The sequence below is a fragment of the Centrocercus urophasianus genome, unplaced genomic scaffold (genome assembly GCF_019232065.1).
Source record: "Centrocercus urophasianus isolate 14NV4802_14NV808 unplaced genomic scaffold, USGS_Curo_1.0 seq_23, whole genome shotgun sequence".
In the NCBI taxonomy this organism is placed as follows: Eukaryota; Metazoa; Chordata; class Aves; order Galliformes; family Phasianidae; genus Centrocercus; species Centrocercus urophasianus.
Window position 1 is genome coordinate 15,626,288 of NW_024884789.1, and position 19,238 is coordinate 15,645,525.

The 19,238-nt window shown below is 39.6% G+C and overlaps 1 protein-coding gene across 2 annotated transcripts in view; it reads left to right on the forward strand.

Moving 5' to 3' along the window:
* Window positions 1–19,238, forward strand: part of TLN2 (talin 2) — a 140,752-nt gene that overhangs the window by 86,753 nt on the left and 34,761 nt on the right. For both annotated transcript variants that reach the window (XM_042824063.1, XM_042824062.1), the window contains 14 exons: window positions 1,796–1,935; window positions 4,177–4,270; window positions 6,055–6,144; window positions 7,283–7,405; window positions 8,573–8,716; window positions 8,881–9,042; window positions 10,037–10,177; window positions 11,323–11,504; window positions 12,491–12,623; window positions 13,571–13,672; window positions 15,160–15,330; window positions 15,818–15,964; window positions 16,863–16,964; window positions 18,296–18,415. In XM_042824063.1, coding sequence (XP_042679997.1) covers window positions 1,796–1,935; window positions 4,177–4,270; window positions 6,055–6,144; window positions 7,283–7,405; window positions 8,573–8,716; window positions 8,881–9,042; window positions 10,037–10,177; window positions 11,323–11,504; window positions 12,491–12,623; window positions 13,571–13,672; window positions 15,160–15,330; window positions 15,818–15,964; window positions 16,863–16,964; window positions 18,296–18,415 — 1,851 coding nt within the window. The remainder of the gene's footprint in view (window positions 1–1,795; window positions 1,936–4,176; window positions 4,271–6,054; window positions 6,145–7,282; window positions 7,406–8,572; window positions 8,717–8,880; window positions 9,043–10,036; window positions 10,178–11,322; window positions 11,505–12,490; window positions 12,624–13,570; window positions 13,673–15,159; window positions 15,331–15,817; window positions 15,965–16,862; window positions 16,965–18,295; window positions 18,416–19,238) is intronic.

Genomic DNA, 19,238 nt, shown 5'->3' on the forward strand with positions numbered 1-19,238 from the left:
AGATACAAAGGCCTGCTGAACTTCTCAAAGGTTATGGAAATAGTTGCCTCTATTTTGGTAGAACTACTCTGGAATGTATTTTATGTAATCTTCGTTCAACATTTGACACCTTTCTATGCTACAGTTCAAATGCTTTAGGTGGAAGGACAGAAAGATGTGTTTAAAATCCAGGCTTGTACTGCTTTATCTTATGTGCCACTGCAGACCTACTACAGCATGGAATAAGCGGGTGAGGAGCAGAAGTGCCATGCATGTGACAGCAGCACCTGCACTTCTGTTTAGTGATTAAAAATCTGGAAGAGTGCTGTTCTGGTAAACTCAGTAGCATTCAGGGATGTTGTTACATTATCTCGTTTATTCCTAGTCATCTGGGTTCTCATTTGAAGTTGAGGATGTTTCTTGCATTATCTTACTGAGTTTAGGCATTCTGAACAATGCTAATTGGTCTTTTGGAGATGGTTTAACTTAACAAATGCCAGCATATGAGGAAGTCATGTATTACATGACCAGGAAGGATGTAGTAAAAACAATTAGTAGGCTGTTTTGTCCTAGTTAGTAAGCAGAACCTGAAGACCTAAAAATTGTTTCTGGAAGAAACACTAGCTGGAGTGTGCTGGTCCTTCAAAGCCACCTATGAAGTACCTCTATAAAGCAGGTGCATTTCAGGTATTTCTGCTGAATAGAGATCAGGCAGTAACTGTTGGTTATTCTTCATCAAACTTAGTAACTGGGTTCACATTTGTGAAGTGAGGTAGATAGTGAATACCAGTTGATTCTCTGAAATTTAATCTCCAGTAAATCTCATTAAGTTTTAGAATGTTTTGTCCGAGGCAGTTCAGTGCAGGCAAAGGTGGAAAGAATGATGCAAACTGCTTCTTGAAAGGAGAATTCCAGGTGATATTGTGGACCTTCAGGGTTTGCTTGTTATGCTGTCATAGTGAATTAAATTGATCTTAGCAATTAGTGACAGATCTTTCAATAGAGAATGCTTTCTGTCTGTGTCTAGTTATTTGGCCTGTACAGAAGTACTACAGGTGAGAGTAGGGAGCAGAGTAGAATGTAAATATAGATGAAAAACTATTCGCATCAACTGAGTAATAGAGTAATAATAGTGATAACTGAGTAACAGCTTCTTTAAGCCTTAAACAGACTGCTGGAACAAATTCACTTCTACTGATGACTAAAGGAACAATCTAATTATCGCTATTTGCTGTGATTTTGCAGTACTCCCTGTAATTGTATGCATGTGAAAGTTTCATTTCTGAACAATGGTGCAAAGTGAATGGGTAATAGTAAGCATTCTGACTTGGATGGTCTGAAGTAGGCTTATTTGAATTTAGTTTCTTGTAACCAAGGACGTTCTGGAGGGATTTTCTGTGTAAGTAATCCCAGTTGGATGCAAGAGAGCTTGTGGTTTACACGGGATGTTAGAATACAGACAGTACACACTGATGGAGTAATGTGGATCAGCTGTGCCAGGCAGAGATGTGTGAGAATCTTGACAATGAAAGCTGTGTTCAACAAGTAGTAAAGTTTCTCCGCTGCTCCTTTTTGAATACTGCCATTGTTAGAAATGAAGCTATTTGTTACATGGGTTTCTTGTTCTGTTATGTGAATGGAGCTAGAGGCACCTGTCTGGATGAGCAAAGGCTTTGCTCCATGTCTTCCTCTGGACTATGGCCCTTTGCATGTCAGTGGTTTCAGGTGGATAAACAAAATAGGTTTCCACATAATGTTTTTGCATCCTCTGTATTGCAATCTAGGCACTTAATGTTATGCTGCTATGGCTTTTCAGACAAAAGAAGACCAGATTCAAGTAATAGGTAACCTCAAGAGCATCTCTATGGCTTCCAGCAAGCTTTTACTGGCTGCCAAGTCTTTGTCTGTTGATCCTGGAGCTCCTAATGCCAAGAATCTATTAGCGGCAGCAGCCAGGTAAGGGTGCTTTGCTTTTTTAGGCTTTGCTTAAGGTATTTGCTTTCCTCTCCTCTTTTAATATGTTCTTCTGATACTGTCAGTTTACTGAGTGGTTGGAACCTGCAGTTCTGTTGAAATGAATGTAGGTCCTTGGAAAATTGCTCATTCTGTGGTAGTTCCTTATCTGGCATGGCTTGTTAGCACTGATGGAGATAATCACTAGTTGAAGAGTTGGCCTGTTTTTTTTAAAGGAACTAATGTGTTTTACTTTTCTTTCCATCTCTGTTCTGGCAAGATGCTGGTGATAGTAGATCTCTCAGCCCTTAAGAAAGAAAGGAACAGAATCCGTGTCCTTATATAAGCTGTACGTAAAAATCAGGGTGGCTGTCTATAACCAGGAGTGCATATGATCAAGAGGACCTGAAAGGATTGGATGATATGATAGATTTATTTGGCCAAAGATAACCTTACTTTAAAGATTTTTAACCATGCTTTGAATTTTGTCTCTAAGACCCCATTTCTTGGTCACGGTTCTCAGTGCTTATTTGAAAAGTAACACTGGTTTTTAGTGTTTCTGAATGGATAATCACTTTTCACTTACTTTTTTCCCAAATTTTTGTCATGACTTTTTTATCAGATGAACTTACTTTGCTATGAAGTCTTTTAATTGAATGTTCAAAAATAAAACTGGAAGAAGACTGCTGAAGCACTTTTTCTTAGAAGTGTCAGTATTGTATCAGATCAATGTCTGAAATGAAATTTGTGTGTTGCTCTTAGTATTATTGCCTTCCAAATTATTTACTCCCTCAAAGATTAGTGTGGAGAGGAAGTGATTAAGATAGGGCTGTTGCTTTCTTAAGGAAAAGGAGGCTGATATTTGTCCTGGACCCTGGAATCATCACACTTCAATATCAAATGATTAAAAACAAAAGAAGTCCACTCTTTTAATACTTTGAGAAGTAAGGTATGCTATTATATAAGGTATTTTGTTGTTATGTTCTTGACAAAAACGTTCTGCCATCCATCTTGGCTCCCAGAAATACGTAGGCTTCTAGGCAAGCTGTAGGTAATCAAAGGTACACTGCTTAAAATGAAGGAGTTGCACAAGGCTGTGTTTATGGCACAGCATTAGACTGCTATGGATTTCTGCTTTAGAGTTGAAGTATTCCTATTTCTTTGGAGTACAAATGCGGTTAGTGTCTCCAATGAAGCCCACCTATTTATCAGGTTTTGCCAGACTGATATTCCCTCTGTAGAAACATTCAATAAAAAAGGGGAGGACGAGCAGTACAGTCTTTAGATGGTCTCTTTTGCCGTGGTGTTTGTGTGTGAAGGTATGTCTGCATTCTTAAGGACACTAGACAGCAACAAAATGCAATAGGATTGCATTCAATGCAATTTAGGCACTGTGTTTCCCTTCCAGATCTTTGCAAATGCAGTAGTTGTGACAAAGTTTGCTAGGGCTCTTTTCTTTGCTGTTGTGATACGGCCAGGTCAACTATTTTTGCTTTCTCTTCTCTGTGAAAATCATGAAAATGAGCAAACAAGGCACAACTTCTTTACTTCCCACCAACTTGCCTTATTTTTGCTCTCATCTTTTATAGTGCTATGATTAACTTTCTTGTATTTTTTTATTCTCCGCCTTTGACCTAGTTTTAATTGATAATCACAGGATCACACAGAATTGTAGGGGTTGGAAGGGACCTCCAGAGATCATCGTAATCATACCCTTTTCAGTGGCTTTTCTTCCCTCTTGGAGCCATTTCTCTTGACTTCCTCAGACAATTAGAACTGTGGCAGGGGCTGAGAGCCGTGCAGGATCCAAATATTGATATGATATATTCAAAGAGATTTGAGGTATCTGGTGCCAGCAGCCTATTTGCTAGGCTCAGCTGTTTGCTCCAGTAGGTCCACATGGTGTGAGCTGGAACCTCAATGCCATGGACACACAAAGTAAATGTCACTGAAATTAAGCTTCTGTTTCTTCTGGACTGACATCTAAGTTGTTTGCAATTGCCTCAGATGTTGGTCGCTATGAAATGCCTTAGTGAGAGTCTTTTTGCATTGTGAAGCTTGTTAAGGAAGAGGTCTTTAGGTGGGTTACTTTAATACAGGGTTATTGCCCAGAATGTGGGAAGAAAAATAGTAGCAAAACATGAAAGCTTGAAAGCATTGTAATATGCAGTTATTGAAATAAAAGCTTCAATAAGAAGAATAGTTCAACTTGAAAATGTATCTTTTCCCTTCTACTTTCCCTAGAGCTGTGACTGAGAGCATAAACCAGCTCATCACGCTGTGCACCCAGCAGGCTCCCGGGCAGAAGGAATGTGACAATGCACTCAGAGAACTGGAGGTATTACTACATTCCAGAAAGTTCTATTGAAGAACAGTGGGCCCCAAATGTTTGTTTTTCCCCTGTTTTCTTTGATTGGCTGCTGTCACTGTCTTCTCACTTGATATCTGTGGCAGAGGTTTTAATTGCATACAAGGTAAGCATAGAACCTCTCTGAACCTCTTACGGTTTTGGCCAGGGTGAAATTTGCTGATGTGTCTCCTTCTCCCTCTTCTCTGCTTCCCAGAAAGTACAGTTTTTAGTCAAGATTATTCATAATTACTGTGAATTAAAAAGGAGTCACAACGGGTTGGACATTCCCAGGACCAGCAGTGCACTGAAGGGGGGAGCTGCAGTTCCTTGATTTTATGCTTTTAGCAGGTTGTTACTTCCAGTGCTACTTAGATGCTTAGTGTATTTCAGCTTGGACTTGATAGTTGTCAGCACATTTTGTGGTCTTTCCCTGGAGATTCTGAAATAATGTCTTGAGAGGACCTCACTGTATGGCCTCCATGGAGCCAATAAGTTTCTTTCAGAATTTCAGCTGGAAGGTTCATAGGATTATAGAGAATGCAAAGGTGTTGGATCAATCTCAAATTCATGTTACCTGTCAGCATGAAGTTGTGCTGACTTGTTCTGCTGTTGTTTCCTCATGTTCTGAGGGCTTCTGTTTCCATAGTGGTGCAGATATTGCAGGAAGTAGCTTACTTCCCAACCTGCTGTGTAAGGACGAGGCACAACAATGAGGAATCGCTGTGAGAACTGGAAATTGTTTTCTACATATGACCTCTTCTTCACATCACCTTGTTCTCACAGTTTAATTGCTGTAAAACTTTAAAGACTGCTAAACTATAACTTAGAAAAAGAGGACTGTGCCTTTAAAAATGTTGTAGGTATGTTTTAATTTTAGGAGTTGAATTCTGGTATGGATCTAATGGCTTAAAGTTATGCCCTGATTTCCTTCATGTGCAAGGTGAATATCGTAATATACAGATAATAGGATCTTTCGAACGTACAGACTTCACTTTCTTCAGAAAGGTTGCTAAGTCATTTTTGCCCAGTGTTTGGAGAGGTTTTCTCCTTTCTAACTTGGAAAGAAGCACCTTGCAGATTTTTCAAGCATAAGAGAGTTATTGTCTTCTGTTGCTTGCAGCTTTTTACAAGTTTATGGAAATAAATTTTCTAAGTGAAGATATGACTAATTTTTACTTTTTTATTTCTAGATTTCAGAATCATTTCAGGAAAAAAAAATTAAATCTCACACTTGCAGTTTTTGACAGAGGGAACTATACTTTGGGTCCTTTTAACTATAGGAGGAGGCCAGCAGGTGATTAAGTTGCAATTTAGTTTGATAGCCCTTTTTGTATCTTGGCAGCACTTTAATGATATCTTGTTCTCCCTATCACTTAGCCTTTTAATTCCAGTTATTAGATGTTAAAATATTACTGAAAACATTTATTAGTCTGTTCAGAACAGGCACAAAACCAGGTTGCCTGATGTCAGCCAAGTATAATTTGCTATAGGTCAGTCATAACAAATGCAGGTTAATTTACATAAGGTTATACTTTCAGCAGATTTGTAGTGCAAAAATGAGTTTGTACCACAGTGCAGTTGATGTGGGGTAGCATTTAAGGTGTCATTTGTACATCTGTATTTGAGCTCTCCATGGCTGTAGTTTGATTTGCTTGCTGGAGACAAAGTTGTGGCCACACTGACATCACAAGGGCGGTTGTGATGGTGTATGTTTTTCTCAGCTTACTATTTCAGACTATGTCACTAAGCCAAAGCTGCTTCTCTTTTTTTAGACAGTGAAGGGAATGCTGGATAACCCCAATGAGCCTGTGAGCGACCTCTCGTATTTTGATTGTATTGAGGGTGTAATGGAGAACTCAAAGGTAACTTCCTTTTCCTATCTCTGTGACAGTTGTAAAGTGTATTATGCATTTCCACATACATGCTAAACATGCTGGAAACATAGCACAGTCTATTCTAAAATGTATGTTGCTTTCCTTGGTAAAACTTAGCCTGAGATCAGGCTATGAGAGGGGTCATTTCATTTTCTTTGTCGCTCAAAAGGCTTTTTACCTTGGTAACGTTTTTAACTATGTGATTGGCATGCAATGCTGGTACAGCTTCCTTCTCTCCTCCTGTTTGTTATATTATACAGCATGTTGTACATCATGATATGTTTTGACTGCAGCTATTGGAAATGCCCAGAGCGTAAATGGGAGCCTTGGTAATGAGATACCATTTTACTGTTCTGTGTGAAACAGCTTGGAGAAATTTCTGAGCACTCCAGATATGCCAGTACACCAGAAGATCTTTCTGGAATCTCATAAGTTATTTTTAAGCATACTATGTCATGTCATACATCTTGCTCACAAGCTTTGCTTTTGGTGTTTTTATTACTTAATCATTGGGATTGTTTTGAATTCTTTGTTCTCTAAAAGAAAAAGAGAATACTTAAAGGATTGGGGCTGTGTCTGTCATTCCTATTCTATTGTGGTCAAATCTTACTTTGAATTTTAGAAGGAGATGAACTGAAATTGGTGAGATGCTTTAAAAGTTAGTGTGCATTCTGACATCCAGATGGTCCCAGTGGATTAGATGCAATCCCATCTTTGGGGAGTTTCAGTGAGTTTAGGGGCAAAGAAGATTCAGAATGTGTTGAAAGCAGTTGCTGGTGTGGTTGTCATGTTCTGAAGTCTGTGAAACCTACTTACAGCCAGGCTAGCTGTAATGATTATTGTATGATAGAAAAATCGAGGGTTATCTCTGTATCCTCATAGTCACTAGAGCTCTAACAGTGTAAGTTCTTGGCACTGTAAATACAGTGTTAATCTGCACATCGTTATTCCTCACACCACACAAAGGAATGTCCTCAAATCCATGAGCTTATTAACTAGCTAACGTTTCTAGAAGCTGAGTCAAGCAGATCTGTGGGGCAAGAGCTGGTTCAGGACCAGAAATCATTTGCCTTTGACTGGTAAGGAGACATATTGAGAAGCTTACTTTGTTTTCTTAATTTCTGAGGCTCTTGGAGAATCTATGGCAGGCATTTCCCAGAATGCAAAAACCGGGGATCTTTTGGTCTTTGGAGAATGTGTTGGAGTTGCGTCCAAAGCTCTTTGTGGCCTCACAGAGGCAGCAGCTCAGGTAAGCTGTTGAAGCCTGTAAAATAGAAGTCTGCAAAGCAAATGTATGCTTGTTTTTGTTTTTAAGAAAGTGGGTGTTATGCATGTGTAAATCTGAGATTTACTTCATTTGGGCTAAGCAGATGCTTTCTGAATAACCAAAGAGTCAAGAGATGGTCACTGTGGTTGGACCTTATACAGGAAGGCTTTATAATTGGTCTTGGAGTTGAGGAATATGTGTTTCTTCTTAATTAGAAGTGTTTTGTGCTGCAGTCCTGACTTCAATAGCAGCTGCAAGAGTATTTAGGGGACATCTGCAGACCCAATTAGAGTTATAATTGCTTTCTTGCTCTCTTGAGATCCTCTTCCTTATGTTAAAGCAGGTACAGCCTTGTAAGTAAAGCATCAGGCTGTGGGAAATCATGCTATGCATCTGGAAACTGCTTTTTTATTTCCACAAATACAGAATGTCTCATTATGGACTTCATCTAACCCTAGATTCTTTACGAAATATGAAAGTAATAGGTAGAGTATTATAATGTAAGTTAAAAGTGATCTTCAAACACAGTTTTGACAGTCCAGACAATTCCTCCTTGTTGAGAGGCATGAAACAATCTCAAATTAAGAAAGAAAGTAAATTTGGCTGTAAGGCATGTTGAGCTGCAGTGTGACGACCACCCCCACAGATGTGATGGTCAGTTACTTAGCAGCCACATTTGTTGTGGTGTCCTGGCTTTGGCTGGTGAGAAGGAATGCAGAGAGGTGTTTGTTGGCTTTACATATGAAAAAATAGTGAAGAAAAGTAAAACTGACTTTCTGCTCAGGCTTCATCAAAACCCTTTCCACCACCAGCTGTGGCAAATCCAGTAAGTCACTAGGGAGTGTTTATGATTGTTAAAGCTTTTCCATTGACTGTCCAAGTGCAAAACAGCTTTTCCAGGGAGACCAGCTGCCTAAGTAAACAGGATGGTTTTGTTTTCACAAGTCAAATTTTGGAAGTGTAGTGGCTGAGATGTCCTGTTTTCATCAGATTCTGGAGATGTATTGCTGAAGGCAGTGTTCATAGTATTTTTCAGTATAATTTTTGAATAAACTCCGTTTGCAATCACATGTAAAACTTAGCAGAAAGACAAGATAAATTTAGCATTGTTTCATAGATTATTTTTTTTCTTCCTTTCTTGATTTCTAGGCTGCTTACCTGGTTGGCATTTCAGATCCCAACAGTCAGGCAGGTCAGCAAGGTCTTGTTGACCCAATTCAATTTGCCAGAGCCAATCAAGCAATCCAGATGGCTTGCCAGAATTTGGTAGATCCAGCAAGCAGCCCATCGCAGGTAATTCCAGAGGATTGTGGTGAGACTGTCACTGTTAGGGTATGCATTTTGTCTGTGACCGAGCAAAGGAGTTCTGCTTTGAACTGTAGCTTTGCAGAGCTAGAGTATAGTAACTGTCATGCCTTTCTGACAGTCTGTTTGTTTTGTGCCATCTACATTGACAGGTATTGTCAGCTGCCACAATTGTGGCCAAACATACTTCTGCTCTGTGCAATGCTTGTCGCATTGCTTCATCAAAGACAGCAAATCCTGTTGCCAAGAGACACTTTGTGCAATCTGCCAAGGAAGTTGCAAACAGCACCGCTAACCTGGTTAAGACTATCAAGGTACAAGTGCTGCTTAGTCACGCTGCATTTTTCTTCAGAATCAGAACAGTTATCAGTATCGTTTAACCTGTGATCTGTGTGTTTTAAGAAATGTTTAATTACACTTTTGAAGGTCTGATCTGAAAACTATGACGGGGTATAGCTGTGTCATAGTCAAAATGGGAAGAACTGGGCAATATTAACAGAAAGGCAGCTGGCCTTTATGAGGCCGTTATGAGATGGAATACTTGTGTGTTGATGTGCAGAATGAGCTGGCACCATCAGAATAGTGTGCAAACAACCAAATGTGAAGGTTTATAGTGGTGCTGTGTTGCTTAATATCCGGAGTAGTTTATGTTGCTGCTGTTTAATAGTCTTCTGTTAATGGTCATGTATTTTCCAGATACCTGCCTGTGTTGTGGCAGGGGGTCGTTTTGCCTCTTATAAGCAAAAAATAATACTTTCTAAGGTATAGAGAACTGATGAATCTGAATCCATTAGCTGATCCGCAACTGAAATTCTGGTGAAAACAGTTTTGCTTCTAAGCCTGGAAGGTAATACGGAAGGTCCTTCATACTGAAGTATTTCTGAGATTATGAAAGAAATTAGGTCATTTGTGTGAAAATGATAACAGTAAATTAATGGTTTGCTTTAAAGCAAAAAAGAATAGTTCAAGAAAGAGCCAAATTGTTTGCCATTTCCACACATTAGAGCATGAGGTGCACTGAGACATGATTTCTGAGAAAAATCAGATCAATGATTTAAAGCACTTGTTCAGTCTTATGAAGTAAAGCAGCTGTGTTGACTTTAGGGTCAGTAATAATCTAAGTTTAAAACAAACAAACAAAAACAGAGTTAAACTATCGCATTCTTCACATCAGAGTTGTTCTGTGGGAAGTTTTGAATTTCAAATGGCATTAGCACAACAGTTTGAACTCATAGGAATTAAACTATCATATTTGATTTTGCAAAGAAACCCATTCACGTGGAGCTCAAACCGTGCTTTAACTTCTAGGCCCTGGATGGTGATTTCTCTGAAGAGAACCGCAACAAGTGTAGAATTGCTACCGCGCCATTGATAGAGGCTGTGGAAAACCTGACAGCATTTGCTTCAAATCCAGAATTTGTCAGCATCCCAGCACAGATCAGCACTGAGGTAGGCAGGATGTGGCAGTTTGATCCTGGAAAACATTGATTTCATTGTCTGCTGGGAGACAGAGAGTGTAGAGACTGCCCTGAAGCATGTCTCCATCTTCCTAGGGTGTTTTGCAGTCTTTCGCTTAACCTTCAGTGTTGAATTTTGCACCAGTAAAATAAAAATGGTATGTTCCAGTAAAAAATAATATGTTCCAGTAAGCACTGGCAGCTTTCTGTTAGTGAAGTAACATGGGAAGGGTGAGTTCCGTGTCTTGTTAGCTGGGTGCCTCCGTGCAATGAAGTAATAAACCTCCTCTTTTCCCTCAAGAATAATTAGTTCTGCAAGGGATTGAATGGATGTCACTGTGTTTTCTTCCTTCCAAAAACGATGCAAAGTCATGATGACAAAAAACAGGCATTTTGCAAAGAGAAACTTCTTATAGGCCATCTGTATTTTTGATAGTTCTGTCCTCAACCCTGTAACTAGAACAGATTAATATCTAGCCGAACTAGTTAAAGTTTTTTTTTAAGTGGAAAAAAATCCTTCAAGCTTATAAAAGCATTGGTGGAAGTAAAGATCATGTATTATTACTGAGTTTACAACTTCTGCTTCCTGCTGTTGGAAACCACGGAACTAGCTGGAAATATTAGATGATACAGTAACGGTTGCAATCTAAATGTTGTGGGACTCTAATCTTATCCTGTCTTCTAGTCCTGCGATCCTTGAGTTTACCAGGTCACTGGAGATAAAATAGTTGTGAAAATGATGACTCAATAAGAGTATTCTAGTCAAAGTAATTCCTGTGAAAAGAATATGCTTGCTTGGATCTTGCAAGTTCTGTGACAAGAAGTGGGTTAAATGATCTCTGTAGTCTACAATTAGTGACGTGTTGCTACTTTGTCCTGTTTATCATCTGAACGGTGTCTTTGTAAACTTGAAAAGTAGTTTTTGAAGTATGGTGCAGAGAAAACTGCTGAACTGCATTCACAACCACTATTTGTATGTTGGTTATCAGTAAATATTGTAGTACAGAACAAGAAATGATCATGTTATTTCACTGCTGCCAGTTAAACCTTTTTTTTTTTTTTTTAGTTTCAGAACGTGTGGACAAACTCAAATAATGATATAAATGTTCTTTGTGGTCTTTTGCCTTTTGATCACAGGGATCACGAGCACAGGAGCCAATTCTAGTTTCTGCTAAAACAATGTTAGAGAGCTCTTCTTTATTGATCAAAACAGCTCGTTCTCTGGCAATCAATCCAAAAGACCCTCCTACATGGTCAGTGCTAGCTGGGCATTCCCATACTGTCTCAGATTCTATTAAGAGTCTTATCACCTCTATCAGGTATGTCTTCCATAGAAAATGCTTTTATGTCAAGATTTAAGCTGTTCAAATAAAGGAAAAATGAAGTATGATATTCTATGGCCTGTGGTGCTGTGATATTCTTCACTAATGGAAGTAACTTGTTGTGTGATGTGTGCTGCTTAATTGTTATCAGTGATTACAGCATTCAGAGTAGGGTTGATTTTTTTGTTTTGTTGTATTTCACCTGTTCCACCTCTGATCCAGTTAAACACAGGAGGGCATGCTGTGGAATAACAAGATTAGCTAATGTGATTTCTATCCAGACTGCTTAACAGCATAGAGTGTGTGGTAAAGGGTAGTTTTGGTGGGTGGGTGAGATGGTACTTGTATATAGTGGATTTCTGTTACCCATCTGATACTGCAATCTTCTTGGCTTTCTTGCAAGTATGCTGTTAGAAAGTGTGAACGTTTCTTTATGTTTGGACTAAACCTGTAGATCCATTTCTTATTGAAAACTTTTAAACTCATCTTTTAAACTCCATCTTTTGTCTTTCAATATCAATTCAGTATCAAAATTGTCAGAGCATAGTGCACTAAGGAGTTATGCATTTGATAATGATAATGAATTTGCTGAAATAGCAAACTGTGTGTCATGAGAAACTGTCTGGAAACTAATCTTTATTAACAGATACCAGGGAATTGGGTGTAAAAGATAACACCAAAGGAGTTGTTTTCTGGATCAGTCAGTTGCACAGAAATATTTTCTCCTGTTGTCTGTTGCCTTTTCATGTTGACATTTTCTATAGAGCTAATTACCTGACTAGCCTGAGGAGATTTCTTCCACGTGTGTGGAGTACTCAGTACATAAGTCTAAGTCTTGCCAATACAACAAAGCTAACTTAAGCATTGTTGCCCTCCTCCCACATGCTTTATGCATCACTAGTTAATGAAGAGCACCAGTATACAGTCAGGATAGGGCCTGTCTCCTTCCTAGCATGATCAAATTTACCACTGGTGTCTTTCAGGGATAAGGCCCCAGGGCAGAGAGAATGTGATTACTCTATAGATGGGATCAACAGATGCATCAGAGACATTGAGCAGGCCTCACTTGCAGCTGTCAGTCAGAGTCTGGCCACAAGGGATGACATCTCAGTTGAGGTAAGGGAGGCGGTGTAGTAACAGAGGAACGCTGCTCAGTCTCGTTCATCCTGCATATGTGTGTTTGAACATGTAAACACAAGCAGTTAGCAGAATCTATGCCTGAGGGGAGAATTTGTCATTAAAGTCTTTCTGGGTAAAATCACGTGCTGGCCAAAGCATGTTGCTTCTGGAAAGGTGATAGAGTCACTGGCCAAAAGCAGTGGTGAAAGCAGTTATTTTTAAAGACCACCGTTGTATTATTTTGGTTTCCTTTGCTGATGTGACTGACTGATAATTAATGTTTTCCTGACAACTGAATGGAAGTTAGAATGTTTTTGAAATGCATTTATTACTAGAAGACCAGTGATTTAAATTACAATGTCTTTCTTTATTAATGCAATAAATTATTATTTTTCTTTCTCCACTGCTGAATTTCTGCTGTTGGTTTCACAGTCTACAGCAGAGCTCTTGTGCTGTATTGTCTACTTTGAGAAATATTTCTTCCCATTTAAATAGGAGCTCCAGCCGGTTCCTCTAAGTGCAGTGATACTGACCCCTAGGCAGGGCAAGAACAGGTGTTATATTTGTTTGTTTTGTTTCCTTGTTTGTTGTGTTTTTCTGTTGGTTTTGTGTTTGGGGGGTGGGGGCTGCCATATTGCAATGACACAAGGCAGCTGCTCCTGAATTTCCTGCGATCAGCTGGAGGGAGCCACCTTTTCCCTTGTTCCCCAAACCTGCCGTATCGCTGCTGTTTACAGCAGCAGGGCCTACCTCAGTGTTCTTGTAGTTGAAGTTAGATAAAGGAGAAGAAATGATCATGGAAATCAGATGGGCAGCATGGATGTTTGTATCATGGTGTAGTGGGCCATTTAACTGTTTGGAGTATTTTAGATTGTCGAAGTCTGATTTCTGTGGTGTGGCGTAACTTGATTACAGCTGTCACTGACAACTTCTCTTTTTGTTAGGCTCTACAGGAGCAGCTGACATCAGTCGTTCAGGAAATTGGCCATCTTATTGATCCAATAGCAACCGCAGCTCGGGGAGAGGCAGCACAGCTTGGGCACAAGGTGCAGTCCTAACAAAGTCTTCAGCAGTTTGACAGAAATGGGGGACCACAACAAAGCAATGCTTCTCACTTCATTTGAAAGAGAAAAGGAATGTACTTGGAAAGAAGGAAGATCTGGGATTTCTCAATACTTGGGGCTGAGACCATCTAAAGCCATGAGCAAGGCACATCCACTGAAGTTTTTGGTGTGAGAGAGATTAGTGGAGAAAGGACAAATTAAGAAAGGGGATGGAAAAGCAAAGATGGAGGCTTAGACTGGTTTCTAGGGAGTGTGAAGTGCTTGCTTTCCACTTTCTGAGGGAGACTATTTCCACTGACTAGACATGGCTAAAGATAACAGGTAGCTATGGAGTCACATTCCTTCTCTCGCTCATTTGATAAATGTTTACCAAAGTGCATATAAGCAGTTTACTCTAGTTTTACCCACCCAGTGCAGAATGTATGGCTCCTGCTGTTCACCTGGGTGCATTTTAAAAGACCTTATGTTTGTGAAATATGTGCTTTCTGATTTTAGCATTTTTGTTGTTTTCCTCTGGAAAAGCTTCAGGGATATGGAACTTGCAGCTACTAAATTCATCATGTTATTTGAATTGTTGTTTAGCCAAAAGCAGATGTTTCCTCATACCAGTGTAAATTGGGTCAGAAAGGAGAAAAAAAGATGCTGAGTTCACACATTTCTGAAGAGTTAATTACCTCAACAGAAGTTGCTTGCATAGCGAAGTGTCTTTCAGTATTTTAAACAAAGTACTGAACCCAAGTAGTTCACTCAGCACATGGCCTGTGCCTGGCATGTAATCTCTGTAGCATGCCCTGTCAGCAGGCACTCAACCACCCATCTGCTTCTTAGCAGTAAGGACAATTGGGGCATGTGGCTGCCTTGTACAACAGTTAATGCATGAGAAGTGATGACCTGTGTCAGAGGAAATGGTAGAGCTTCTGCCTGTTATGGCATCTTATTCATAAGAGAACCCTCCAAGTCTGTATGATAATCCAGTGCAGGTTAGGTTAGGGCTTGAAGGACGTGAATCTCAACGGTCCTTGATGTGAACAGAGCCGTCCAAATCCAGTGCAGTGCCACTGATGACCTGTTGTGTGTAATTGAAGGCTGAACTGTTCTGATCTTGCACAGGGCTGACTTGTTTTCTTTGCACTGCTAAGGATTGTGCAACTTACAATCATTGAATCATAGAATATCCTGAGCTGAAAGGAACCCAAAAGGATATCGAGTCAGTGTTGAAAGTGATTTCAGCTGATACGAACCCTCAACTGTGTGCTTCTGAGGGGAGAAACACTGCATTATTGCAGAACTGAAAACTCATGACTCACAAAATCACCCTGGCATATATTACAAACTAAATGGGCAGCGCTTAGGCATTACAATAGTGTGCTACTTTAGCTAATCTGAGTTGAATTAGAGAGTAGCATTCTTCATCTCAGTTCTGAAATAGCCTTAACAGACTGTTGATTAAGTTGTTTTGGCTTTCGTAGGTTACACAGCTTGCAAGTTACTTTGAACCCTTGGTGTTAGCTGCAGTTGGTGTAGCATCCAAAACTCTGGATCATCAGCAACAAATGACAGTGTTGGACCAGAGCAAGACATTAGCAGAGTCTGCCTTGCAGATGTTGTATGCAGCCAAAGAAGGAGGAGGAAATCCCAAGGTATAGTCACTGCATAATAATGAGAAGTTGGAGGGTAAAATGCATCTTTCAGTGGACATAGTACCAAATTTGAGGTAAGGTGTTAAACAAGACTTGGAAAACAGTTGGACGGTGGTGGAATAAATGACAGAGGGCACAAGTCTGCCCACCAGCACTTGGAGGTTTGCGCATTCCTGCTCAGTAAGGGGTGAGTATGGTGTGCCCAGAGCCGTGAGGTGCTCCTGCACCTGCTGGACAAGGACAGGCACAGCATGCACAGTATCTTGAGGAACAACTGTGTGATGGAGCACCTACTCTTTAGTTTGTCTGCAGGTGTTGCAGTAGATTTTTTCTTCAGTTTTTAGTGTCTTTGCTTAAAGAAGTTCTGTTTTTTACAACCTTCTTTATTACAGACTTGGGGTTAAGACAAGGCTTTAAAATCTTTTTTCTTTTTTTGACAGTTTGTTTTTTGGTTTAATTTTTTATCTCGTTATTCTCTCTGTTTCAGGCATCACATACTCATGATGCAATTACTGAGGCAGCTCAACTGATGAAAGAGGCTGTGGATGATATCATGGTTACCTTGAATGAAGCTGCTAGCGAAGTAGGCATGGTTGGAGGAATGGTAGATTCAATAACAGAGGCAATGAGCAAGGTGAGCAGAGAAGAACAGAGCATGATTTTCCTTGGCACTAGATCTGCAGTGCAGAAGATACTGTTAATTCATTTCAGTATGTGGCAATTGACATGGAAAAACAGGCAATCCAGAGATTGTTTCAGAAGTAATGCAAATTGTGAAACCAACGTCGGCGTAGGATGGTGTTCATAGTTCTAAACTGGTAGCAAGTGGTGGTTAGAGTGAGTTGGGAACGTTTTAGTCTGGTACCATACTGGTAGCGAAAGAAAGTTATAGGTCATCTAAATTTCTAATTGCTATCCTTTTTCCTGTTCCTATTTATGTTAGTGCGTTAAGTGATCAGCTGGTTTGCCTTGAAGTGATCGGCCTGGTTAGTGCCAATGGGAAAGCAGCAAAGCCTAAGCAGTTTTTCTACCTTTTGAAAGGAGCCATATTGGAATGTTACAGTTGTAAAGTATAAATGAGCTGAAACAAATAATTCATCTTTTCACTTTTCTTTTTGTTGGGATGTTTTTTGTGTGGATGTGTGTTCTAAAGGCATGCAGAACATAGCTGTTAACTCATAAGGGGATCTTACTTATTTTTGTCAGGGTTAATTCTGCCTGTAGCTTGCATTTTCATTTCTATGTTTGTTGAGAACAGTAAGAGTTGATACGAACTTTCCATGCAAGTTGGCCTTGCACTCAAAGACTCTAAGTTTAAAAAAAAAAAAAAAAAAAGAAGCAAACTATCTGGGTTCTATTTCACAGCCATGAAATAACGTGAAGCGTTTTTTACAGTTCCATATATATATCTTGTGGTGCATTTAGTCCAAGAGAGAGTATTAAAATGAATACATAATTTCAGTGTTATGTGGAAAGTTTGTTATTTATTATGAAGTTTGTTTTTTTCTCATAATTTTCCCACATTTCTGCAGCTGGATGAAAGTACACCTGCAGATCCCAAGGGAACATTTGTTGATTATCAGACCACTGTGGTGAAATACTCTAAAGCCATTGCCATTACAGCACAGGAAATGGTAAGAATTTTGGCTAGACCTGACTAAAAGCTCTTCTGTGTACTTAAGAGCCATGGAATGCTTTACACGCTGATGTGTAACTCGTTGTCATGCTGATTTCCTATAGCATTATCTATTTAGGAACAATTAAATAAAAGAAACAATTTTGTAAAATACGCTCACGTGACCTTAGAGATGTGCTGATGGGGGTGTTCTCTAGGAGCACTGGGTCTCTGGGTTGTTTTGTGGCTCTTCTACAAAAATACGTTTTATTTACTTGTTTTGTGTTAGAAATGCAAAGGAAATGTTTTACCTAAATAACTTTTGGTCAGTCTGTTTACTTGTCACCAAAATACTGCCATACGTTCATTGATGACTTCAGGTTGACCTTTCACAGTGTGTGCAGATTTTAATTTAGCCCATGGAATAACATCAATTTCTTCAGATCCCTATGATGTTTATGAATGAATACAGATTAAGATATTATAGTATTTTTTCATGCACTTTGGAGTTTATCTGAGTTTAAAAACAACAAAGGAAAAAAATTTTTTTTTTAATTGAACCAGTGTTATTCTGTGTAACAGAATGAAGTGTTTGAGTTTTGAAGAACACTTTTTGTTTTCAGGAGGGATGGAGGATTATTTGTGTATGCTAGATGCAAAAATGTCCTGTGGAGAGATGATCTTTAAGGAATTATTCAGTTCTGCAGTCCGTATTACTGCTCTCTATGAAATGAGTGTTTATTTGCAAATAGTAAGAACTTGTTTAAAACTAGTGCCCCCATGGAAGGAATCTCATGCCTTTTGCTAACATAAGCTGGACAAAGAAGAAATATTTTTGTCTAAAAAGTAGATATTTTCCAGAAAGATGCTCGGTTATGTATACCAAGGTATACTTTATCCTTCTTCTCATATTTTAGAAATGTCTTGCACTGATCCTGGGACTTTCTCAATTGTTATGCTCCTATGCCACAGCAGCCGAGACTGACACAGGCTGGCTCACCTTTGACATCATAAGGTGGCTCTGAAAGATAAATCCCACTTCATCCAATGAGAATAACTGTGCAGCTGGCCTATTGCTCCACTGGGTCAAAGAGTGAACTGCGAGTTCTAACTGCTGCTCTTTGATTATCCCAGATGTTCTGCAAGTGCCTGATTATCATGACTCTAATAAAGCATGTTTGCCTGAGTTTCCTCACAGAATTCTTACTGGAGAACACCTCCCTTACACTTTAGGCGTTTTTCCTCACTTCGTCAGTGTGACCAAATAAAAGTGTGTGCATCTAAACTGGTGTGTATTAACAGATTATTCTCATGCCTGTCATTTTTCTCTTGCCTGTGTTCTTTTTTCAGATGACTAAGTCGGTTACTAACCCGGAAGAGTTGGGAGGACTTGCATCACAAATGACCAATGACTATGGGCATTTGGCTCTCCAGGGCCGAATGGCTGCAGCTACTGCTGAACCAGAGGAGGTCTGCAGCTTTTAGACCTCTTTATTCTGTGCATACAGTGGCACCACCATGGGTATTCCTTTACTGTAGTGAATAAAATACATATAGAGCAAAATAACAGGAGGTAACGGCGTCACTCAGTTGCAGTAATATGGGAGCAGCTGTTGCTGATTCTGACATAGTGATGGTGAAAGGTCTAGAGGGTAGAATATATGAGGAGTGTCTGAGGTCCCTGTGTTTGTTCAGCCCAAAGCAGTGGAGCTGAGGTGAGGCCTCACAGTGGCTGCAGCTCCTCACAGAGCATGGGAGCAGCACTGAGCTCTGCCCTCTGGGACAGCAGCAGGGTCTGAGGTCCTGAATCTAACGAAATGATGTCTTTTCAAGACTGCATGGAACCTGAAAGCATCAACATTTAGTTACAGACAAGTGTCACAAGTACTGCTTATTATAATTTATGAAGAGATCTGGTTTGTGTTTGATACCACTCTGTACGTTGAGCCTTTGTTTGCCTTACATTGTGGCTTTGTAGGCTACGGCTGAGCTGTGCATTGTGCTACAGAGTGCATATTTAGTACAGCACATCTCAGCCTTCACATTACTTGCATGTGAGTGTAGTGGAATAGGAAGTAGGAGTTACTGTGAAACATTTTTGTTGATCATTGGAAATTTTAACCTGTCTTAGCTTCTGGTTCTTTTAAGTCCTTTTGATGCACAGATAATGTCTATGGAACAAGTTTCCTACTAGGAATCCACAGATTTTTAACAATTGTTAGGGATTATGCAAAAAGAGCAGCATTTTACTTTTTTCATGCTTTCATGCCTTCTTGTATTTGATCAAATTACT